This window comes from Coccinella septempunctata, chromosome 8, assembly GCF_907165205.1.
Source record: "Coccinella septempunctata chromosome 8, icCocSept1.1, whole genome shotgun sequence".
NCBI classification, from domain to species: Eukaryota; Metazoa; Arthropoda; class Insecta; order Coleoptera; family Coccinellidae; genus Coccinella; species Coccinella septempunctata.
Genome location: NC_058196.1, coordinates 32,403,971 through 32,427,827, shown reverse-complemented (window position 1 = coordinate 32,427,827; position 23,857 = coordinate 32,403,971). Strand labels below are relative to the sequence as shown.

The window sequence follows — 23,857 nt, the reverse complement described above, 5'->3', positions numbered from 1 at the left end:
TGAATTCATAAATACATTAAGTTTCCGATCGGTATGATTTACGGCTATGCATGGCTTCCCGTCCTTCAAAGGGAAATCTATACAGGGTGTCCCACGGTGGATGGACTATTATAGGCGTTCCGGAAAAACGCAACTTACGAAAATTTGGTCAAATAGGAAGTTGAACCTGTTCTTTCCATCGAAACTCTGAATTTTCAGTCGTTGATTTGGGAATGTTATGAGCGGGCATTGAGTGGTACAGAAAAACGCAAAAATTACTTTTTGAAAAAGTGAAAAATTTAATTTTCTACCCGTTTAATACAAATTAAAACTTTATTAAAAAAATAAATACACAGTATACATCTCACATCCACAAATAAATATACAATATTCAAATATATACTAAAATTTATAAACGATAATACAAATAGTGAACTAATCACCAAAACCACCATAATTTGACTGACAGAAAATATCTGTTTGAGCAATTCCAAATTTCAAAATAAATAAAGTGAACCGGCAGAAGTGTTCTAAATTACATAACAAAATATATATGTATACTAGACTAGTCACTTTTTCTTCTTATTTTTATGTTTGTTATTCACACATACAACTACATAACATGAAAAAATAAAACACTACTTTTATGAAATCACAATGCAGGCAAGAAGTGAAGAACTTCGTCCAGACTTAGCATAAATGGCAGCGTACTTCAACACCAGTTATTAAACTTTTCCAAAAGCAAAAGGTGGTTTGAAAGCTTGAACCTTTGCAATATAGTGGATACATTAAAGAAGTGATTTTTGTATTTCAAAAATGAGGTGTATAATAGACTTTTCATCAGTTTAATCCTTTAATCTTACGAATAATTTTGATGAATACTTTTAAACGGAATATACACTCGGGCATCAATTTTAAGCAAAACAGCAGTCTCGGAGAACAGCATTTTGACTACCCCTAGAGTTATAACCTACAAAACATGTTTATATAACCATAGAGATAAAAATACCTATCTGATTATATCCATCATACTGTGTCAATCCAAATATTGATTTTATATACAGTTCTAGGGTCCATGAGACTATTCCTGATATTATTCTCGAATTTCGTTCTGATAGAAGAGAATTCCATAATGTCCGCTGGTTCACACTCCAACCAATACCTATCGAACTCGTAAAATAAAAAACTATAAAACTGATGAAACAGTCTAATACTAGGCAAGCACTTTGAATTGTTATAAAAGTAAGTCTTAGCATCACCGCTTCGAACAAGCTGCAATGCCATACTAGTCAAGTTAATTCCAACTATGGCAAAGCAATATCCGAAAGCTGGATGATGGCTGTGGGACAAGACATGTCGAGCAGCTGCCTCATATTCGGTTGCGAAAAATAGAAGATTCTCCAGACCCAAGATCCCCATCCCTCGGAAATCAGTCTTTGGATCTTCCCCTTGAAAACCAATATCCTGCCACTGCTTACAAATACGGCTTGCTAATTTATCGTCCGGCATCAAGGCTTTCCACAGCTTCAACAGCTTCTCTTCGTGCTCCGCATTTTCTGAATCGAAACTCACAGTTCTCAAAGATTCGATTTCGGCTATAAGCTGTCTATAACCCCAAATTTGCTCAACGCACTTACTGAAGTTTTTAACAAATTGAAAATGGATCCGCGGATTTATTTTTTTGACTAGAAGCACGGTACTTACAGCCCCTGTCAAGATTTCCCGTTCGTTCGAACCTTTGAGTCTCAGATTGTCGCTTATATCATTCAGATGGGAAACCAACTTTTTCAACTGTGGGCTCTTCGAAAGGTTCAGAGATCTTTCGACTGCTAGAATCCTTGGAGCTCCAGACACTTCCCCATAACAGATCCTTTGTAACTCGCAAAGACCTGTGGTTTTTCTTAAGAACCACTTAACAACTGATCTCACATAAGAGGTGAGAAACCACCACAAATTCAACATTTTATTGATACACAACCAAAGCTTTCGGCCAATAGATATTTCACCTATTTTTAGTCCTTATTGTACTGCGATCACATCATATGCGATAGTCAGAAAATTTATTACCAGATTCGAACTTATAGATTTGTATTGTAGTAAAACAACTTTGTTGACATTGAACTTTGAAAATATTTTGACTACTGACGTCTCACACCATAGAGAAAGATCTCTGTCTGACCAAAGGTCTGACGTAAGTGCACAGTGTCCTGTGCTGCACAGATTCAGAAGATTTTAATCTGTGACCACAGATAACAGAGTAGAAGTCTGTGACTATGATCTGGATTTCTTATGCGACCCTAGCGGAGCTGAGTGGAACCTTCTTACTTCGCGTTTTTCGAAGTTCGGTTCTTTTTTATTGAACCTTTTTCTTAGATTTAGGTGCTATAAGTCCACCTCCTTCGCACAAAAATAGAGTTTCAATGGAATAAACTTATACCCGGGGAAAAACAAGACGTTTTCTGTTTGAACTTCATTAAGTGGTGAAAAACGCTACGTCAAGTTTATAATACTCTTGATATATAGCACCCTGTTTTATTAAACATTGAACCTTAACAGGAATACGTATAACCACAATATGTTTAATGTATATACTATGGTATAACTCAAAACAAAAAATTTCTGCAAACACAAATCGCTCTACTGTTGCAGTATCCTCCTCTCTTGAGTAAACCCAAACAATGAAGTCCACAGGCAGCATGATTAATTTTAAATCCCATGAATTGAGCGCTTAAAACATCACAGGTGAATCTTCTCACTCTATAATGTTGAACATCTAAAAAGAATGCATAATGGGGATCTAAGTCTGATATAAATAAGAGACACTAGTTGCTTCTGCTGATACATCTAAATCGTCGTTTTATACTTACCTTGATCGCGCAATTCAACAATTTGATCAGCTTCGATTGCGGCCAAAGCCAACAGGAAAACAAATAACCCCGAAATATATCTCATGTTACTTTTTCAAAATATTTCTTTTCATTGTTTTGTGTATTTCGACAAGAAATGATATTTATACATTTATGAGTACCTATAAATTCTACCTGTTCTGCTGTGAATCCCCCTTTCCTAATTTCCTATTGTCTGGTGTTTAGATAAGCTTTTCCGAGATCAAGAATTACTTGGAATTTTAATGACGTTCTTTTTATTCTCTGTAATGAACGTGACATATCGCGCTTTTCACGATTCAATTAGAACAGTGTCGGTTTATACTAGTTTAGTTTAGGTGCGAAAATACTCACTATTGAATGATATTTTGATGATTTGCTTCAAAAATTTTGTTGCCCAGAACTCGATCATAAACTTTTTTTTATTAATCTGTGGTTCTTAGACGCACAGAGTTTCGTTTCAACCATAGACTTAGTACAAAGATTAATTCCTCTTTGCTTGTAATGTAATTTAGAGTATGGTTTTAACATACATTCTGCATAATTTATTTTTATTTTTGCCAGGATCAAGAATGGAAGGGTAAGAAAACATAAAAAAAATATATTGAATTATTCCAACAAATATCACCTCCTACTCATCACAATTCTTCTTAAAATTTCTAAAACGATGATGCAAAATATTCCAAGTCCTGCTTGCCATAACCATGGATAATCCTTCAGGTAAACTATTATCAGAGCAATCAAATCGTCGCTAGAAAATTGAAAATAAGTCCATCTCCCTTCACAACATAGAAATAAACTTACAATGGAGTTTTTGGTGTAGGCACCGACTCATGTTTCATGTGTCTATAGGAATTTTGTGCAAATGTCACTAGAGAGTCAACATCCAGCTCCCCAAAATTATATCGATACATCTTACCAAGACGGAAAAATACAAATGCAGGCACTTCGTAAATGTTGAATCTTCTAGCCGTAGCAGCTCCTGTAGTTGCTCTATTCACTCTAGCGATATTAGTGCGAGATTTTATTTTTGCCCCCACAGCCTCCCATATAGCTTGTAATCTTTGACACTCAATACAGTCTGAAGTATAGCTGAAATTTGAGCATTTTCAACAAAATGCTTGGAAGGTGACTGATGCAATACCTACAACATCACAAACCAGTCCCCTGTAGTAGCTCCAGTACCAGCTTGTGTGAGGTGTTCAAAAGTTTCATCTGTTAGCTCTTTTGAAACTGGTTCCTTATTTGCTGTGAACATTTGAAGAATTTCTTCTTCATTTGGTTCCCCTAAAATTTTTCACATAATTTGGTATGTTTTTATAAACGAATATATATTCTAATACCATGGTAGAGAAGAGGAATGCCATGTCTAAAAAACACCAAAACTGGTTCTACAGATCCAGGAGAATACAATCGAGTCATCTGACTGTTCTCTACTTTAACCACCCAGGCATCAATCTCTTCCACCAAGACTTCCCTGAGGCCAATGAGCTCATTTTCCAAATTGCTACATTCTTCACAGTTCTTTTGAGCTGAAATATTTCACATTCATAATGATAACGAAAAAACATCTGGATTTAGATTTCATATTTCGACTCACTGAACAGAACGATCAGATATTTTTCATTCCTTATGAGCTCAACCAGCTCATCGTCTTTTACGGCCTCTAAATTTCCCAAAGTAGAGTCAAAAATTCCAAAAATTAATATTGCAAAAATCAAGTAACTCATTTCGTTTTCATCAGAGTTCTACTCTGTAATCTGTGGAGTTCGTCTCTGTTTTCAATGTTTTCATCATAGACTTAAGATCATAGAAAACCCTAGCTAGTCCATAGACTCTATGTCGTAGACCAAAAATTTTTGACGTTTTGAGCTTTGAGGTTATCTTAAAACCTGTTCTTTTCTGGTTTTCTTCTGAGCGTAACCACGTTGTTCTAGTAAACGTGATTAATTCCATATATCAGAAACTTTTCTGAAAATAGTACAAAATGGCAGGTAGCAAAAAGCAGAAAAAGGCAATTGAAAGTATAAACAGCAGGTTAGCACTGGTTATGAAATCTGGAAAGTACTGTCTTGGATACAAACAGACTTTGAAGACCCTACGACAAGGTAAGGCGAAGCTTGTCATAATCAGTAACAATACACCACCCCTAAGGAAAGGAGAAATTGAATACTACGCAATGTTAGCCAAGACAGGTGTCCATCACTACACTGGAAACAACATTGAATTAGGCACAGCTTGCGGAAAATACTTTAGAGTTTGCACGCTGTCTATCACAGATGCAGGAGATTCCGATATCATAAAATCATTACCGACAGGAGATGGAGGAGCCCAATAATTTATATAACTAAAGCGAATAAAATTAACCTGTATAAGTTGTGTTTCATTATTTCATCCAACCCCATGTTCCAAACAGAATTCAAGTGTGGATATGTTATAACCCAAGCATTTTATGTTATATTTAGTTTGGTAGTACTGTTTAGTGACCAGGACTCTGCAGGATAAAAAAACTTGCATGAAGGTATTCCAAATTTATTAAATTATTTAGTAACATCAAATATTCAAATCTAAATCATCTATTCCATTTTCATCTTGAAATATACTTCTTTCCATTTCAGGATTTACTTGTGGTTCACTATCAGCGTTGTGTACATTTTCATCTTCCCGAATATTTGTTTTGCCAATTTCTACATTATCTTTGTTCTGCCTATCATGAAAATACTTTGATTCGGCCCTAACGTTACTCCCGAAACCTAACAAATTGATTCGGGACTGTATTAAACCCATCTCTTGATCGAGAATATCGCTTAAATTCAACTTATCGAGTACGTTTCTCAATAATTCCACGTAATTCTCAACCGAATCGTCCGGGAAACTGCTGTGAACGTTTATGTTCAAATTCAAAACGGAATCTTCCTGATAACCCATTCCTATCTCGACCAAAACCACAGCCGTTAAGGCATCGACAACCTCAACTGTCTCGTGAAACAACAACCGAGCATGTCCCTGCGACAGTCTGATCAGACTGTCCAACAGTCTCACCGTGGTTCTGGATTTGTTCCGACTGCTTTGTCTCCTTTGGAGTTGGTAATAACTGGCCAATATTCTGTTGGCTTCTTCCGTCAGTGGCGGATGGATCTTTTTGATGATCGTGAAGTAAGCCTGAAAAGATTTCAGTCAAACATTTGGATTCTTCTCAGTTGGAAAGTGAACCTGTAGCATTTCCAAACTCCACTCTTCACTTTTCGTGAATTTGGAAGTGTTTTCTTTGGGATCTTTCAGAATGTAATCGGCCACTAGAGAATCCCATTCCTCTTGAACGGTATCCCTAATCAATAATATCAAATCGAAACGGCTGAGTAGTGGAGTTGCTAGGGCCAAATTCATGCATAAAGGTTGCAAAGGGTCTATATTTCCTTTTGGATTCGTCGCTGCCAAAATAGAACATCTCGTGCTGAGTTTGCACACTATACTAGCCTAAAAGAGAACATACGAAAATGAGGATTATGGACTGAAAGCTTGGAGATGAACCACAAAGTGTTTTAAATAACCTTAGCCACACTTATAGTCTGTTGTTCCATAGCTTCGTGAATGCTCGTCCTGTCATGCTCTTTCATCGAATTAAATTCGTCTATACAACATATACCACCATCGGCTAAAACCAGAGCTCCACCTTCCAACTGCCACTCTCCATCCTCCTAAAATAAATAGGAAATTATCAAGTAACTCCACTTCAAAATCGTATTCACCATCATTGCAGTAACAGTCAAGCCGGCAGCTGTCGAGACCACTCCAGTGGTTAAAACTGACCTAGGAACAACTTTTGAGGCGAATCTAAGAAGCTGGGATTTGCCTGTACCGGGGTCACCTACCAATAACAAATGAGGTTCTGATCTTGTTCTAACACCAGTCGAAGAATCTTGATTAGCAGGACTGCCACCAGCTAACACTACAGCGATGGCTAATTTTACAATGTGGAGACCAAATATCTGTAACATGGTCATGTAGAATGTAGATGAGGGTTCCTCGGTAGTGATTATTATGCAAATTTTCAAAAAAACTGCTTTTTTAGTGTTTTAAAGTAGAAATGCATTTCAGACAGTTTTTGTTATAATCGGTATTTGAGTTGGTGGGCCCCATAAAGTTCTGTTTCAACAGAATATGCATTTAAAACACTCTTCAATATACCCTCATTACAGAGCTGAAAGAATTATCAAAATCTTCCAGCCAGTTCCTGAGAATTTAAGTAAGATAGCTCACATATAGTAGCTCTCGGAAATTGATATTTCAATTCAGTAATACTTTCCAGAATGAAGATGTTATTGAGAAGTAATGGAATTTACTAGTGAATACATTCCATTTTGAAAAGGATTAGCATTGGTGCTTACCTGGGGACAAAATGACTTCAGGATTATATCCCTTCCAATCACAGGAATATTTTTGTATGTTTCCCAAAACTGGCTAAACAATTCCTTGATTTCTGGTGTTACTAAATTTGGTAGGCCACATGTATTATTAATTTGAATATGATTTGCTTTGATTGCGAGCTCAATATCAATCTTTCTTCCTACTAAAAAAGGGGACCATCTTCTTTTAACGATACCACTGAAAGTCAATTGAAATTATTTCCTCAGAAATACCTTTTTTATTCAGTGAATTTTTGGAAAAACAAAATAAGCACATATTTTTCTAATTTTATATTATACATTGGGATTCACCATATTGTGATATTATCTCCAGGTTTACACGAATCCACCAAGTCGTTCTCAAGGGTAACCCACATAGAACTTGGCATTGTACCAAATCCAAGCTGTGATACTTGTTCTTGTATCTTGATTTCTTGATAATCCTTGCAAAACTGAGACTGCAGTTCATCTTTACTGATCAAATTTGTACTATTACAGTCTCCTTCTGGATTCGTACATTGTTTAGGAGGGAATATAATATTTTTTTTATCGTATTCAGCATAGCACATTGATTTATATTTGCATTTAGTGCAGACATATTCCCTTTTGAATTCTAATAATTTTGAAGCTGAAATACGGACCACAGTTCCTGAAAAAATCAATAATGGCATGCATCAGGTAGGCAAGTCATGTCGTACTTGGGAACTATTGAAGAATAGTATACCTGAAATTTGTAAAAATTTATTTGCATCGCAGTTTTTAGGGAATAAGTTTCTGTGAAGTTCAGGACAAATAGGTAAGCCGTAGACGCGACAATGAACATTATTTTTAGTGGATGCACTTATTCCATTGTTTGCTAACTCCGAAATCAAGATGCTTTGAGCATGCTGAGCCCCTTTATTCAATTCTTCTAAAGTGGTGTCAGCTTCTTTTAGAACTCTATTTCCTAGGCTAGGATCATTATCAAACAAGACTATGAAACTGGAAATTAAATGATTATTATTTGTGGAAAATAACTAGGCTAGAGTAGGATTACTTTATATTTATTGAGAAATGATGATTATCGTTGACATTTTTCAGAATATCATAGATTTCATTTTTGTGATGTGAAATCAAAAATTGATCACACATTTTTGATAATTATTTGAAATTAATCTATTCCATAAGTTTTTGCTTTTGAATGAATATGAATATTTTTCCCGCTAAAAATCATTAGTTGTAAGACCTACTTCAGAAAATTTATGGAACTAATTCCACAACTATGAAAATTGTTACTTTTCGAAATTTCCTCAAGAAAATGAAAAATCGAACACTTGAAATGAAAACTTTATTACTACAAATATATTTCCCATTAGATGAACGACATTGAATCGAAAATCAATAAGAAATCATATCTTTATATTTTACATTTCAGCGTTGGATTAATAGGAAAACAACGAATGTTGTTATTTATCACGATTAAAATAAAATTGTTGAGCTATCAGCAACATTTGCTAAATTATTATCAATAAAAAATAGTTACAAAATTTTTCACTTCTGTGTTTTAGACATTCTGCCCTTTGCTGTCAGTTGTGAATCTGTTGACTTGTGTTGACAATTTAAGAATTTATTTCAAAATATATTTATATTAATTTCTGAATGTAAGAAGTGTATTATCTTGGAATATTGATCCTTACTCAACCACAATTACTAAGGTGAGTCTCTGCTCATATAGAGACACTATATGTGACACTTTTCTTCAAATACTAACTTTGGCAAGTTTTCGTACTCTACTACGTTTCTGTACATTTATAAGTTATTTGTAATTTGGAATGATTCCTCAGCTAACTCCTATTGCGAAAGTGAATATGATTGAATCAATCAATGGCTAAGCCACAAATTGAATTCCAAAAAAATTCTTATCTTTTTCGAACGAATATTTTGTAATACAGTTATGTATTAGTGTTAAAAAAGGTAAAGTGGAATATGCCAATCAATTCACCATCAATTTGTATCACCAAAAACATATCGGTTGAGTTTTACAGACTGTAACTCATCAATAATCCATTCTACGGAAAAACATTCAAATTTACCGCGCTTTCTATGGCTGCGTTTCCTGAGCAACCAAAACTAAATTGTTTCCGTTTTAGCGCGAAGCTTTTTGAAAAACATTTCTTTCAAAAATCAATTGGAAATTGTCGATTGCGATTACTGTTTCATCAACTCAGTTATTAATTAGCAATTTCAAGTTTGCAGAGTTTGAATTGGGCGATGTAGTAAATAGGCCTTGGCTGCTCTGTGTTAACGTTTGCTCTGTTTGGCGCCGCGGTCGTCGTTCGTTCCTTTTACTGGTTCGTTACTAGACAAATGGAAGTGCGTTGTTTGGCTGTTTGCCTCGTCGGGCGCCATTGTTGTTGAAAAAATTACGTGAAAAATTGGTTCGTTGGCAAAATTGATATATAAAAGTGATGAAAGTGTGAACTGTTGATTATGCGTGACTTGCTGATCAATAAATTGCCGGTCAGTGCATGACTAGAAGGAAGAAATGAGTGGTGTAATGTTGTGAGGTGCGTTTCCGCTAAGTTTGCTCGGATGAACTGGGTATAAACTACGTCTATAAGAAATGGAATTACACTCCTTTAATCACGTGTGAAATAAGTGTATCATATTTATTTCGAAAGGACGTTTTGTTTATATTCGTTGAATGGAAAAGGATAAACACATTCCAAATTACATCGACTTGTGAGGAACTAATTGCAAACTGTACATTTTTAAAAGGAAAAAAACCGGGAATCATAACGAGAAATTCGTGAATAGTGGCCAACTTACCACAGCTGTTAATAAACGCGTTTCATGAACATATTAATAGGATAGTGATCAAGTTACTCTGCTTTTTTTAATAACATACATTTGTTTGTGACATGAAAGAGTTTTTCATAAACACTGGATGAATGGGATTGCGTACAGCCTCGGTGAGGCGTTCCGAGGTGGTCATGGCCCCAGCCTTAACCGAGACAACAGAATCGCAAAATTTTAAGCTGGCCCCCAAAAATCATTTTCAGTTGGCAACCCCAATAAACAACTTAGAGGAGAAGAATACTTTCTGCTTGGACAAGCATAGCAAGTATTTTGACGAGGATGATAAGAGTATCAAGTTTAATGGTATAGAGAATGGGTGTAAGATATATGATAACTTTGAACCAAAAAAAGCTCTAAGTCGAAGAAATTCGGAAATTTTAGAAGAAGCCTCGGAAAATTGTACAAAACTTACATTGAATATAATGAATAATAGCTCACCATCTATGGGCGACCAAGAAGACAAAATGGGCATTCAAAATATGGATTTAGAGACTGTTACAATGTTGCATAAAACAAAAAATGTTTCAAATGACGTTGAGCAGTTTCTGCATAACCTGAGTTCAGAGTTACCTCCAAATGACTGTTCCGGGGGTGAAATACCAACAAATGTCGACGATATAATGCAAGTTATAACATCAATGGAAGGTGGAAGTGATAGATTAGGCTCTGTGGCAACTAGTTTGAACGATGAAGACTTTCCCATTTCTGCCGGAGACTTGGCTCGTGATTTGGCTTCTAGCTTATTGTCCTTTGAAAAACAACTTCTGAATGATGTTGATATGATGAATATGTCTATAGAAGATCAACAAGATTGTGAAACATCAGAAAGCATTAAAGAATTGCAGACAAAGGAGTTGATAGCGGAAGCTCAGAAAAAACAAATTGAAGTTCAAAGAAGACTAGACTTCTTGAAGAGACGTGTTTTAAAGGTTCAATCTCGAATAATGGGACAGCATGTGAGTGGAGAAATAGCTGGTGTCTTCGAACATGTTCAACGTTCGTTGAAAAGGTTGAAAGATACTACTGTACAGGAAAACATCAATTCATTAGATATTTCATCAACGCCAAATGCTTCTCTCCCTTTGCCATTATCAGAAACGCCGTTGGAAAAGGTGATCAAGCCGATGTCTCAAAGTTCTGCGAAGGTTTTAGTGAGGAAATTGGAAGCATCTTCAGTTATTCAAGCTAACTCAGCAGCAAGACAGAAACAAGTTCCCAAGTATTTTGGCTCGGGATCCATTGAACCGGCAACGTTTCGGACAAGTGTATCTGGTCTGGTTGCGATTCCCCCATGGACACCTGAACATAAACAGGAACTGCAAAAAGTTTCGGGTACACTCAAATCTCAGTTACGGATTGTGCAGTCAGAAATTGATTCTGAAGCAACAGACAGTAGTTCTGGTGGTGAAAGTTGTGATGAATTTCAGAATTATAACAATCAGCATCAGCAGTATCTTAGCATGTAAGTACTCATCATTTTACTAATTATTTTCTTCGGTAGTGGGATGCTCTCTAAGCAATGATTATCTTCGAATTTACGTGGTCTTTACAGAGACCTTGAAGTAGTGTTTAGGTTCTGAATAATTATCTTCGTAGTTCAAAGTTGATCACATATATCTCATTTTTTCGAAATTAAATTGGCTAATAGTAGTATTTTATGCAAACTGGAGAAAAAAAGGAAAATGGTTTGAGTCAGATTTCTACTGTTTCAGTCGAGTTCATCAATAACTATGTACTCGTGTTGAAATAGATTGTTATGTTATGTTATGATCGATATTTGCTCATATACTTTCAATCGAACATACTTATGAGGAGTTGATTTATTGGAAAACCCTCGTAGGTGGAGGTATGACGTAATTACATGATCCGGTCTAAATTTCATTTCGTACAATCGCTTTTATATTTGCACAGATACTGTATCGCTTAACGTGACCCTTTTTCCTGGTTCCCTTCAGGTTTTTGCCATTGTAATATAAAACATTCAATATCCCGCAACTTTCACTTTGTCGTGCTATGAGAAAACTCTCAATCGATGCAGAAGGAGTGTTAAAAAATCATTCTTGGTCTAGCAAATATGAAATTTTGAAGGTTGATCATGTGTTCCTAAACGTGGTGCCTAAATTGTAACTTCGTATTATTCGCAAATCGAAAATACGTATATAAAAATGCTAATCACATTGACCTCTATCGTAATTCGATATAAATGAGAGCTTTCTCCTCTGATTTCCGCGAAATCGGAAACAAAGAAATGACAATTTAGTCATCACCACAGAATAGCACAAGCACAGAGACAGAACATCAACCATCTTGAAACAAGAGTCTGCTTCAAGATTTTTTTTCTTTTTCTTTTTTCTCAACTCTCTTCGTGACCTTGTAGGGGGGGTCGATTCTATGATAGCATCACAGAATAATTTAAAGCTAACTAAAATGTTCTATGTATCATTGATAAACACAGAATGTTCTTTGTCGAATGTCAGGTAAATTTCTATGATGCTTGTTTCAACGTTTAGGAACAAGAAAACTATTCTTATTGACCTCCAACTTCCAATGTTGACGGTTTTAAAAACACAAGCCGCATCATGCGATTGCTAGTTATTTAAACTTTAATTGAGGACTTTTATCGTGGGCGTGGTCATGGTAATGCTGTCAAATTTATTCTGTGTTTCTATGAGGGATGATTCCGATACTTTTTCGTAAAATGGCCATCAATATCAATACTACTCTGAGTATACATTAGCAATTAGCCGGGAGATCGATACAATTTCCCCTGAAAAACAATTCCTACTTGTAGAGATTCGCATAAAAACGGTGCGTTTGCGAAATTCCCATCCGATCTTCTAACGATGACGTTATGGAAAAAATGCGTCGAAGAACGAGGACGTTGCTAACCGTGCGGTTCATACGAAAATAGTTGAATTATTCATGCGTACCTACTCTTTCGAAGCGTTGTTGTCTCCGCCGTCCGGTCGAGAAAGGAAACCGGTCGACACGGCGAACAATGGGACAGAACGACGGAAGAGAGATCACGGAAATTCGCAAAAAAAAACGGGATAATTTAGGCTCATAAACGCCAAATATAGACGGCCTGCAACGACGGTTTAGTTCAGAAGCAATAATGAAGAGGGCAAGATGTACCTATGTTGTTTCGAAGCATGTCTGATGTAAATAAATAAGTGCACTTTGAGCCTTTCTTTATATATATGAACGTTCTTCTCGGTAAGGCAAAGAGTTGTGAATTCGTCTCTTCTGAATCTCTTTTTATAACTTCTATATTTAAATTGGTCACTTATTCTTGATAGAATATGTTCCTGTTACTTCAGAAATGATTATTTTCGCTATGTAGCCATTTGGAGACCATGTTGCCAAACGGTTACACGATGTTGCCAGATGGCGACATGACGTTGCCATTCGGCAACATGACCCTAGATTGCATTATACTGATCAATCCGTTCATTTCCAGACAAAAACGAGCCTTATGGAAGTACTCGACGGACCGGGCGGCGATAGCGTCTCGTTGGACGTGGCTGCAGGTGCAGATATCGGACCTGGAGTACCGGATCCGACAGCACACGGAGCTCCAACGTCAGATACGCTCCACGAAGGGAAAGGTGACGTTGGACGGCCCCGATCCCGTGTGTCCCGCGAGCCCGCCCGCCTCCCCGGCCGCCCTGAACGGGTATCGCGGACAGCTGCCGGGCGCGTCCACGTCGGCCGACGCGTCCTCCAAACCTTCGCGGTCCGACGACGCAACGACCGCCGATCCGACCGTTACCTCCACGACGACGACCGAGTATCAGTGCGCGAGGACTAGGCCACTGGTGAATTTCCGCAAGCGGAAGTTGCTGCAGACGGGCGGACTGCACGTCATCTCGAAGAAGGCGGCGCGGCCGAGCACGGTGCGGTGCGGCTGTCCGGTGCCGGTCGCCCATTGCGCGTTGTGCACGGGTCGCGCGGATCCCACGCATCCGCGCGACCAGCCGGAGGTGCTGAGCACGCCCGAGAAGGTGGCCCTTCTGGATCCCTCCTATCATCCGGTGTTGTCGACGACTGAAGGTGAGTATCGACGGTTCGATCCGTTCGTTTTGGCCGCTAGCGGATCGGCCTAGTCAAAACCTCTTCTAACCTAACCCAACCTCATCTATCCTAAGTAAATCTCATCCAATCTCATCTAACCTAGTCAAAACCTCTTCTAACCTAACCCAACCTCATCTATCCTAACTAAACCTCATCCAATCTCATCTAACCTAGTCAAAACCTCTTCTAACCTAACCCAACCTCATCTTACCTAACTAAATCTCATCTTACCTAGTCAAAACCTCTTCTAACCTAACCCAACCTCATCTATCCTAACTAAACCTCATCCAATCTCATCTAACCTAGTCAAAACCTCTTCTAACCTAACCCAACCTCATCTTACCTAACTAAATCTCATCTTACCTAGTCAAAACCTCTTCTAACCTAACCCAGCCTCATCTATCCTAACTAAACCCCATCCAATCTCATCTAACCTAGTCTAAACCTCTTCTAACCTAACCCAACCTCATCTTACCTAACTAAATCTCATCCAATCTCATCTAACCTAGTCAAAACCTCTTCTAACCTAACCCAACCTTCTCTATCCTAACTAAACCTCATCCAATCTCATCTAACCTAGTCAAAACCTCTTCTAACCTATCCCAGCCTCATCTATCCTAACTAAACCCCATCCAATCTCATCTAACCTAGTCAAAACCTCTTCTAACCTAACCCAACCTCATCTATCCTAACTAAACCTCATCCAATCTCATCTAACCTAGTCAAAACCTCTTCTAACCTAACCCAACCTCATCTTACCTAACTAAATCTCATCTAACCTAGTCAAAACCTCTTCTAACCTAACCCAGCCTCATCTATCCTAACTAAACCCCATCCAATCTCATCTAACCTAGTCAAAACCTCTTCTAACCTAACCCAACCTCATCTATCCTAACTAAACCTCATCCAATCTCATCTAACCTAGTCAAAACCTCTTCTAACCTAACCCAACCTCATCTATCCTAACTAAACCTCATCCAATCTCATCTAACCTAGTCAAAACCTCTTCTAACCTAACCCAACCTCATCTATCCTAACTAAACCTCATCCAATCTCATCTAACCTAGTCAAAACCTCTTCTAACCTAACCCAATCTCATCTAACCTAACCCAACCTCTTCTAACGTAACCAAACCTCATCTTACCTAACCAAACCTCATCTAACCTAACCCAACATCAAACGAAAGTCGACCAATCGGAGCGTGTCCAGGTAAAAAGCTAAGGAAGCTATGCAGAAAAAGAGACCGAAGAGAAAATTAAATTTTTTGGATTTACTTCTTAACGCGATTGTAAACAAATCACGATGACAAGAGTTAACTGACGTTTCTCAATTAAGATCAATGACAGTTGAGTGAGGTTAGAACCGATCACAGACAGGGGTGGATAGTTCCGATGCGACTCATAGAGCGAAGAGTAGTGTTCTTGGCCTCGGTATTTATGAAATTCTTTGGCCTACCAAAAGTTACGTGAGGAAGGGTTAATAGAAAGTATTGATATTTGGGCGATCAGCTTTATGCAAAACATCTGATGAAATATTCCGTTAGCGTATGCCTGCCAAGTGTCCTCTCGTATAGTGAAATATCGATCTGGCGATGCTTTCAAATCAACAATGAATTTGCCAGTTTTTCTCAACTCTCTCCCTGTTCCTGGTCGTAGTCGCATCGATCAAGAAGATACACCGAACAGATATCGGTCATTCGTCGAGTATGCTCGCTTATCTTTCGCATTATAGTTGCGTTATCTCAATTCGGCGCGAATATTTCAAGAATTTTTGTCCCTCCATCTCTCTCTCTCTATATTTTTATTTCTGTTCGTCTATGAACCGCCGGCGATTGTCGACCTCGGTCTTGAACGATCGTTATCCGGTGAATCACGACGCCGAGCGTTGCCGGGATGGTACCAACGCTCCACGTCCGTCACGCATCGATATGGGTACGATTCCGAAGGTTTTCCACTCTATTTTTGCCCACGATAGAATTGCGGAACTTCGCACTGTGGTCTTTGTCGAGATACGAAAGCGCCCCGGGAAACGTCAAAATTTACGTCGTTATCAGACGTCCAAACTTACGTTTGACATCTGACGATTTCAACTTGACATCCTTGCGGAGTCATAATTTTTCGTTGGGAAGTTGGCCGTCGTATTATGAATCACGGCAATTCCCCTTTATCGATTTGGGGAGTATTTGCGAGCGCCGAGGGTGGGTAGACCAAGTTCAGTCGGACGTAATTGGAACTGAAAAACGTTAACGTAAGATTCAATAGAATACGTGTTTAGGAAAGCATTGTAATGTTATGAAGTGGACGCCATTTTGATAGGGCTGGTTGTCAACCGCTTTGACAGGTTGGCAATCCTCCGTTTTGACAACCATTTTGCCCGTACATGGACTCTATGGCCATCGTACCCCGATGACCTTCGACAATCGAAACGCTTTGTTCTATGGTTAAGCCTCCATGTTTACCCCTCTGTCACGACCTAATCAATGTGTCACTTTGACAGCCATAATGGTTCGTTATTCAAATCTTGCGCCCTTTATATCGAATCGATCCGTAATTTAGCCGTGGTCATGATTTACTTAATCCAACAGATTTTTATCGACGCACGATATTTCAAAGTGTCGTGAACTCCGTCGATTTTATTTCCCAGGTTTGCATGACCGTCTTCCCTCGGTCAGAAATTTACCGGCGTATTCCAATTCAGAACTGTCATTCCGCGTATCTTTCGGCGTCGGTTCGGTATTTGGGAAATACATTTCATTATGGTTTTGGACTTCGTAGAGTATCGTATATTGCGTATATCTATAACGAACCATCATGATTTTCCTAACGTTTCCGCGTGTCATCGAAAATTCGAATCTGCAATCAAACAATGACCTCAGCTCGACTCTCGTATATGGAATTATCTAAAGCTGCGTACTCGAATCTGATGTAATCTGAGTCGACCCGATAAACAAGTGCTTCCTATTACTGCTAGCCGTATAGAGATCATGAAAAGATACTTTTCCCCGATTTCATCGTTATGTGTAACTTTATTTCGGTTAGTTATGAATGAGAGCTATTCATTTCTCTGGCCGAGTATCAACCGATCGAAACAATTAATTGCTAAGAAGGATAACTGTCATGTGCCGCAATATACAGGGTATCTGAACTAGTATCGAAAATATTTCTCTGTATGGTCTCATTTGACCGTAGTTTAAACGGGAAACGTGATGCAAATTAGCCGCAATCCTATCGAAGATTACACAAACGAGAGTTCTTTGAACCATAGTCCACATCGCAACTACCAAGACATAACAAACGGTCGGAAACAATAATGGCAGATGGTACGGGATGGAGATAACACGAAGTGGGTAATTAAACCTTAATTTTCGACAAACACAAAACGTACCACGCACGCGGATGAGGCCAACATGGTTCGGACAATTTCCATCGACAATGCCAATCTTTCGTAAGAAGCAGCTGTAAATTACACGGCGGATTCGCACTTTCGACCGGCGAAAGCGATAAGAGGATATCGTTTCAATCGATCCCGAAATCGCAGAGTTCCATTCCAACATTGCTAAATTCCATCAATTCAAGAATCCCGTCGCTTCAAGGTCACCTCACAGTTATGAATCATAATAGAATGAACTGGTGAATTCACCGATGATAGATACAAATTCGAACTAGAAATTTATAAAGCTACGACATGCTGATCCGCTTCCGTCAAATATTAGCCCTCTAAGACCCGTTTGCACCAAACGCACTTAGTGTTAAGTGTCCCTTAAAACGAACCCTTAACTTAAATTACCAACTGTTAAGTGATATTTAAATGGCTAAAGCTAGTCTTAAATTTAGGCGCTCCTGTAATGACCACTTAGGTATTTGAGGGCGGGATTCTAACCTAAAATAATTTGTTGAACACATAAACTGCTGTGGTTTTTCTAATAACGTCAAGTACCTCATATTTGACAATCCATTTCATTGTCAATAATAATGCTAATTCAGCAACAAAAAGTTGTCACTCTTTGATAATATTATAATAATAACCTTGACACCGACTGACAGGACAATAAAGTTAGGTTAATGAAATGACAACGATCATCGGCAACCGGCCAACCAATGAAATGGCTTTATTGGACTAGGATGAAGTTGCACCAAAATAAAAAACTGAAATATCACTAGATATCAAAACTTAAGGGCCCCTTACTTAAGATTCTGTTAAGCCACAGTCGTGCAACTGGAAATAAAATTAAGCGTCCATTAACTTTAAGCTACGCTTAGTCAAGTACTCATTTTAAGGGGGATTTGTGCAAACGGGCCTAAAAACCACCACTTTTACCGCAGTGTCAGTTTGAAAATGACAAATTTGACAGTTGTTCGATTTGAAATTTCCAGTGGTCATTTTTGTTCGCGGTCGAGGAAGTCGTTTCGTTTATTTAGCTTCTTTCAAAATCGTCAGTTGTCCCGAGGTCGAGATCCTTATTATAACGAATCTTTTGTTCGTCCAGATGTATCCGAGGGTGTGCACTTGGAAGCCATCATGAAGATGCCGGAGTGGCAGCAGAGGAGCGTCCGAATGAAGACCATGAAAGGCTACGCCAAGGGCGAGAGGTTGGACAAGACCTTGCTGGATCATCGTTCGAAGAAATTGGAACATCGAAAGAAGTACGGGAGGTTGCTGAAGCCCAGTACGATATCCGCCCTAACAGCCAGTGAGTATTATAACGAATTATGCGAAAAAAGCTTGAGAAATTCGGAATATATCCAGTCATTATTTTTTTCTTCTCCTTGCAGAGATCAAGAGCAAGATCCGCGGGCGAAAGTCGAGCCGCCACCTGAACCGGCTCGGCAGGAAGAGGCTGCACTCGGCGGGCGTGCGAACCTCCCAGATGCAATCGTCCAACGACGGCCTGGACGACGAGGTGGAATCGCTGAGCAACAGCGGCGCGTTTCCGCGATCCGCGGGCGAGTCGCCCAGCTCGTCGCCCCTGCTGCACATGCAGACCATAAGCGGCCTGAACAAGAAGAACAGGGTCAATTCCTACGACATCGACAACATCGTGATACCGTACAGCGTGGCCGCGTCCACCAGGGTCGAGAAGTTGCAGTACAAGGAGATCCTCACGCCCAAGTAAGATACCTTACGCCGATCTATGTGAGGGTAGTCGAGTAACGACGTTTTTTTTTTATTTCAGGTGGCGAATCGCTGACGACGTGTGCATCAAGTATGATTACAAGAACAACGGTACCATCAAGGAAGCGGACGATGATAACGACGTAAGAATCTTTTCTATATCAAATAAGGCGTTTATTTGTCGGTTTAAACCGATGATTTGTTGAGTCTCAGATCTACAAAACGATCTTCTCTTCCTTCCAGACCGAGGACCTGTCCGAGGAGGCCGTCATCCTCCGTCACGACAAGTGCGAGCAGGACGAGCGCAAGAAGTTCCTCAGCTACCTCAAGGTGCCGGTCGGCTACGGACGCGCGCGCTCCCACAAGCGCACCGACAGCCGGGCGGAATCGAGCGACACGAACACGCCCGATCCGATGTCGCCGCATCCCGCCGACGGCCACGAGGCGCCGAAGGACGGGGGCGGCGGCTCGCCGATGGCGAGCCCGCCGCCGACGCCGGCGCAGGACGAGCCGGCCGCGCCGCCCGCCCACCACATACCGTCGATCAGCGTGCTGCGCAGGAGGACGTTCTCGCGGGGCGTCGGCGCGGCCGCCAAGGACAAGGAGGCGGCGGCCAGGGAGGAGAACCGGTGCAACACGCCCGACCATCCGGAGGTGCAGCCGTTCGAGAGGAGGTGCTTCCCCCTGGACGATCAGGTGTACGACGACATGGTCAAGAGCATGCCGGAGGATCATCAGCAAGTGAGTATCCCGGCGGGTTCTCGCGCAAGAAGGTCGCGCACGCCCACGAACCGTGTCGGATTAGAACGGAGAGTTGCGCACGTATAGGTCGTCTATGATGAAGAAAATGGGGTACTTCGTCAAAATCAGCTGACCGTTCGTTGCCGCGGGGCACACAAAGCTTTTTATAGTGACTGCAAAGAGGCATTTTTGAGAAAGTTTATATTCTAATCACTCTAATCTAACGTCAGAAAGAACATTATTTCCAAGAACATGCACTAAACGCCACACTCGACCAAAACAGCATGCGAATCAATTGAAGGAAAGCTTTTGTGCTGTCAGATTGAGACCCGTTTGCACCAAACGCACTTAGTGTTAAGTGACCTTTAAAATGAACTCCTAACTTAAATTACGTTGCACCAACTGTTAAGTGACATTTAAATGGCTAAAGCTAGCCTTAAATTTAAGCGCTCCTGTAATGACCACTTAGGTATTTAAGGCCGGGATTCTAACCTAAAATAATTTGTTGAACTGGCTGCAGAACTTCCCATTTTTGATGGATTTTGAAAATTGAATGAATTCATTACTGAATACCAAGTCTTTGCTTTTGCCTTTATTGTTATGCCATCAGTCTTTCAATTTTCAATTTTGTGTCACAAATCATACTATAGTTAGCAACAAACTCTTTTCTTCTGTTGAGAAGTTGAGTGCCCTTCGTAAATTACCACCACTTGCTTGGCAATGATTCAGCGTATTCGCACTAACAAGAGCAATAAGGACATTTTCTTCACGTTCCTCTTCAACATTAGTAAAACAAATTAACACAAGATCTTACAAAGAAAGTGTTGTACTTATATAAACTTAGGTACCTTTTATTTGACAATCATTATCATTATCAACATTAATGCTAATTCAACAACAAAAAGTTGTTACTCTTCGATAATATTATAATAATATCCTTGACACTGACTGACAGGACAATAAAGTTAGGTTAATGAAATGACAACGATCATCGGCAACCAGCCAACCAATGAAATGGCTTTATTGGACTAGGATGAAGTTGCACCAAAATAAAAAACTGAAATATCACTAGATATAAAAACTTAAGGGCCCCTTACTTAAGATTATGTTAAGCCACAGTCGTGCAACTGGGAATAAAATTAAGCGTCCCTTAACTTTAAACGAGGCTTAGTTAAGACTCCTTTAAAGTGTTATTGGCGCAAACGGGCCTGAGATTTATAAGTTAACGTCACTTTTGACGTAAGTCAGGTTGACAGCGATCACAGAGCGGGGTGAAGTTAGGGGCTATCACAGATAGGGATGTGTAGTACCTATTGAACTCGTCGATAGCGAAAAGTAGGTTTTTTGGCCTCGGTTTTCATGGATTACGCCCATATCATACAATCGCGGAGGAGTTGTATACCTGCGAGTGTGCAACCGCGCTGTTTCTCTACTTTTTTTTTTCTTCTTATTCTAGCTGAGAACCAACGTCCAATCCCAAGACACGCACGAAGATTGCGACAGCGCTTCCGGCGGCGTCGGAGGCGGTTACATCGACTCGAAGGTCGGATCGCCCGGTAGCGAATCGACGGAGTCTGCGCTGGCCGACGAGGATCCGAACGATCCCGAATGGATCGACGTCGAGCGGACGTCCAGAGAGCGTCAAAGAAGATAAGATAAACGTCATCGGGTCTCGGTATGACGAGTTCGATTTTCTTTTTTTCCCCCCACCCTTCTCACCACCACCCCCCCCAAACCCCCCTCATTTTTATTCGTTATTTATTTCGAATTAGCCTCCAGTCTCCCGTCGCAGCCTCCCCCGTACCCGGGGCGGGCGCGCGGCGGACGAACCAGGATCTGTTTTTAAATTTGTTGAAATTCTAATTACGTTGTTGCCTGTTTGTTGATTTTTCCTGGCGGGAGGGATCGCCTCCGGGCCGTCGCGGGCGTTCGGGCGCTAAATTCGAAACGCCCACGGACTCTGCCGAGTCCCCGATTGTCGCCCGATTCGTGCCATAACCAGATTTTTCGCCCGCGCGCGCGCGTCGACCGGAGACGATCGGTTGTTTTTGTTCCGATTGAGTTCTTGAAGTTCCGGCCTTTTTCTCGATTTGATGATGTTTATGGAGTGTAGAAAAAAAATTACCAAAAAATAGCTTCGGATTTTGTATTTCCTTAAGTCTGTGATTGTGATTACTTGTATGTAAATAATAATAAAATTCATATATCAATACTGTTGTTGCTTTATAGTATTGTTATAAGTATATATATCGAAACTATAAGCAAAATACAGAAATCCGAGCTTTTGTAGATTCTTCATTTTCTATCAAGTTATCCGATCTTTATAATTCCGTCAATTGACACTCATCGATCATTTTGTACAGTCGCACAAGGGTTTGAAGGGATCTCCGGCAATTTTTTTTTAACATTGTTTCCACATAGGAGGTAACTGATTTTCCCCCCCTACAATTCACTCGATTTTCCAAAAAATCATTAACCTCTTTGGTCTGAAGCAAAACGACCCTGTATACTAGAAAATGAACGCTTATCGTTAAGAATCAGTGATGTATCTTTGTTGAACTGTGATTAATATTCGATGAGACACCCTCATTGAGTGATGAAACAAAACCAAATGTGGATAATTAGAGTACATCCGAAATTTTGCTTCGTTTCAATCTGATAAAGGAAGATTGTTTCTTTCCCTTGTGTTTTGTATAATTATTATAGTATTGCAGTAGTTAAGGGGCTCCATGTGAACGCCTATAGGATATTACCAGTTCATTTTCTCAGTGAATTTTATCGAAATATGTAAATACTTTGTTCCAAATTGTACAAAATTTATTATAGATAGACTTATGTACTGTTCGATTTTCGTTATCTGGAAATTATTTTTGAATAAATAGAAATATGAATACGTTTAATGAATTTTGATTTTGTTAAGAAACGAGGATATCGATGAAGGTAAGACAATTTTTGTAAATCTCTCATGCAATTGAATTTCTTATAATATCGAAATATATGCGCTCCAAATTTTGGAAGTTTTCTCTAGCAATTGAGTCGGTTTACATCCCTGTTCAGCCAAAGTTTGTGAATCGCAATTATTTCATTTCAATTTTTGGTCATTTTTCAGGGAAGTTTCAATTTTTTTAATTGGAAACTTCTTGAAAATCAAGCGGCATTGAAACATTTCATTATCAATTCATTTGTCGCCTGAATCACATGGAGCCGATTCCTGTTTTCTTTCTTTTTTTTATAAGTGCTGATTCGTTTTGGTACATAGTTGTTACTGCTGAAAAATGTAACCAAGTTATTACATTTGTATAAAGTATTTTCATTATTTGACTTCATGAAAATTTTTGAAATTAGAAGTACTCTTTATAAGAGTCAACTTTGTATGATATCATCTGATGAAAGAATGGAGGTATTACAAAGTTTTTAGTTAATATGTGTCATTTGTGTTGAGAATCATTGTAAAAATAAAGAGAATATATTTATTTTCCAGTGACTTGGATTAGTTACATTGTAATGGTACATAAATTTTTATAAGCAATGTGTTGAAAATACAAGACACCTTGAATAGCAATTTTTTATTAATTCACGCCTTTTCCTTCCGACAAACGATCGAAGATATTTCGAATGGTGATGAAATCTTTTATTTTTATGCCATTTCTTTTTTTTATACCTAAACAATGACTTGTCAAGTGGCCCGAATTTCTTTTGAAAAAGTGGTCGTAGAAATATAGACGCAGCTCTCTACCCGGGATTTATTAGTGTAATTCAGAAGCACCATGTTGAAGAGGAAGAATAGGTCGTCATTTGGGATATGAGGTTCGAGGTCCTCAG

At 39.2% G+C, this 23,857-nt stretch overlaps 6 protein-coding genes across 6 annotated transcripts; 2 read left to right on the top strand and 4 right to left on the bottom strand.

Moving 5' to 3' along the window:
- Positions 1–293: 293 nt before the first annotated feature.
- LOC123319254 (ELMO domain-containing protein 2) lies at positions 294–2,141 on the bottom strand. The gene has a single exon (XM_044906126.1). The coding sequence runs from the start codon at positions 1,939–1,941 to the stop codon at positions 1,006–1,008; it is 936 nt and encodes a 311-aa protein (XP_044762061.1). The 5' UTR covers positions 1,942–2,141; the 3' UTR covers positions 294–1,005.
- Positions 2,142–2,495: 354 nt separating this feature from the next.
- On the bottom strand, positions 2,496–3,005 carry LOC123319253 (defensin, isoforms B and C-like). The gene is made up of 2 exons (XM_044906125.1): positions 2,847–3,005; positions 2,496–2,752 (listed from the first exon to the last, which is right to left on the bottom strand). The coding sequence occupies exons 1-2, from the start codon at positions 2,929–2,931 to the stop codon at positions 2,583–2,585; spliced, it is 255 nt and encodes an 84-aa protein (XP_044762060.1). The 5' UTR covers positions 2,932–3,005; the 3' UTR covers positions 2,496–2,582.
- A 446-nt stretch (positions 3,006–3,451) lies between these two features.
- On the bottom strand, positions 3,452–4,639 carry LOC123319251 (thioredoxin domain-containing protein). Its single transcript, XM_044906123.1, has 5 exons — positions 4,465–4,639; positions 4,208–4,396; positions 4,013–4,151; positions 3,669–3,956; positions 3,452–3,615 (listed from the first exon to the last, which is right to left on the bottom strand). Exons 1-5 carry the CDS (start codon positions 4,592–4,594, stop codon positions 3,489–3,491), a joined length of 873 nt encoding a protein of 290 aa, XP_044762058.1. The 5' UTR covers positions 4,595–4,639; the 3' UTR covers positions 3,452–3,488.
- A 98-nt stretch (positions 4,640–4,737) lies between these two features.
- Positions 4,738–5,239, top strand: LOC123319252 (60S ribosomal protein L30-like). Its single transcript, XM_044906124.1, has one exon. The coding sequence runs from the start codon at positions 4,852–4,854 to the stop codon at positions 5,200–5,202; it is 351 nt and encodes a 116-aa protein (XP_044762059.1). The 5' UTR covers positions 4,738–4,851; the 3' UTR covers positions 5,203–5,239.
- Positions 5,240–5,380: 141 nt separating this feature from the next.
- On the bottom strand, positions 5,381–8,471 carry LOC123319250 (DNA helicase MCM9-like). Its single transcript, XM_044906122.1, has 8 exons — positions 8,307–8,471; positions 7,995–8,251; positions 7,583–7,919; positions 7,253–7,469; positions 6,614–6,853; positions 6,416–6,562; positions 6,078–6,341; positions 5,381–6,026 (listed from the first exon to the last, which is right to left on the bottom strand). Exons 1-8 carry the CDS (start codon positions 8,399–8,401, stop codon positions 5,418–5,420), a joined length of 2,166 nt encoding a protein of 721 aa, XP_044762057.1. The 5' UTR covers positions 8,402–8,471; the 3' UTR covers positions 5,381–5,417.
- Positions 8,472–9,420: 949 nt separating this feature from the next.
- On the top strand, positions 9,421–21,769 carry LOC123319249 (KAT8 regulatory NSL complex subunit 1). The gene is made up of 7 exons (XM_044906120.1): positions 9,421–11,570; positions 13,569–14,161; positions 18,669–18,872; positions 18,955–19,291; positions 19,356–19,437; positions 19,538–20,035; positions 21,492–21,769. The coding sequence occupies exons 1-7, from the start codon at positions 10,201–10,203 to the stop codon at positions 21,687–21,689; spliced, it is 3,282 nt and encodes a 1,093-aa protein (XP_044762055.1). The 5' UTR covers positions 9,421–10,200; the 3' UTR covers positions 21,690–21,769.
- Positions 21,770–23,857: the final 2,088 nt, after the last annotated feature.

Excerpts from the sequence above, each read along its gene's own strand:
- LOC123319253 (XM_044906125.1), bottom strand. The coding sequence starts at position 2,931 with ATGAGATATATTTCGGGGTTATTTGTTTTCCTGTTGGCTTTGGCCGCA. Across the intron at positions 2,753-2,846 it reads TGTTGAATTGCGCGATCAAG|ATGTTCAACATTATAGAGTG; the intron begins GTAAGTATAAAA and ends CATTCTTTTTAG.
- LOC123319252 (XM_044906124.1), top strand. The coding sequence starts at position 4,852 with ATGGCAGGTAGCAAAAAGCAGAAAAAGGCAATTGAAAGTATAAACAGC.
- LOC123319249 (XM_044906120.1), top strand. The coding sequence starts at position 10,201 with ATGGGATTGCGTACAGCCTCGGTGAGGCGTTCCGAGGTGGTCATGGCC. Across the intron at positions 19,292-19,355 it reads AAGGAGATCCTCACGCCCAA|GTGGCGAATCGCTGACGACG; the intron begins GTAAGATACCTT and ends TTTTTATTTCAG. Across the intron at positions 20,036-21,491 it reads TGCCGGAGGATCATCAGCAA|CTGAGAACCAACGTCCAATC; the intron begins GTGAGTATCCCG and ends TTCTTATTCTAG.
- LOC123319251 (XM_044906123.1), bottom strand. The coding sequence starts at position 4,594 with ATGAGTTACTTGATTTTTGCAATATTAATTTTTGGAATTTTTGACTCT. Across the intron at positions 3,957-4,012 it reads GGGGACTGGTTTGTGATGTT|CTATACTTCAGACTGTATTG; the intron begins GTAGGTATTGCA and ends CTCAAATTTCAG. Across the intron at positions 3,616-3,668 it reads CCTACACCAAAAACTCCATT|CGACGATTTGATTGCTCTGA; the intron begins GTAAGTTTATTT and ends TCAATTTTCTAG.
- LOC123319250 (XM_044906122.1), bottom strand. The coding sequence starts at position 8,401 with ATGTGTGATCAATTTTTGATTTCACATCACAAAAATGAAATCTATGAT. Across the intron at positions 7,470-7,582 it reads GGAGATAATATCACAATATG|TGGTATCGTTAAAAGAAGAT; the intron begins GTGAATCCCAAT and ends ATTGACTTTCAG. Across the intron at positions 6,027-6,077 it reads GGAGTTTGGAAATGCTACAG|GCTTACTTCACGATCATCAA; the intron begins GTTCACTTTCCA and ends AAATCTTTTCAG.
- LOC123319254 (XM_044906126.1), bottom strand. The coding sequence starts at position 1,941 with ATGTTGAATTTGTGGTGGTTTCTCACCTCTTATGTGAGATCAGTTGTT.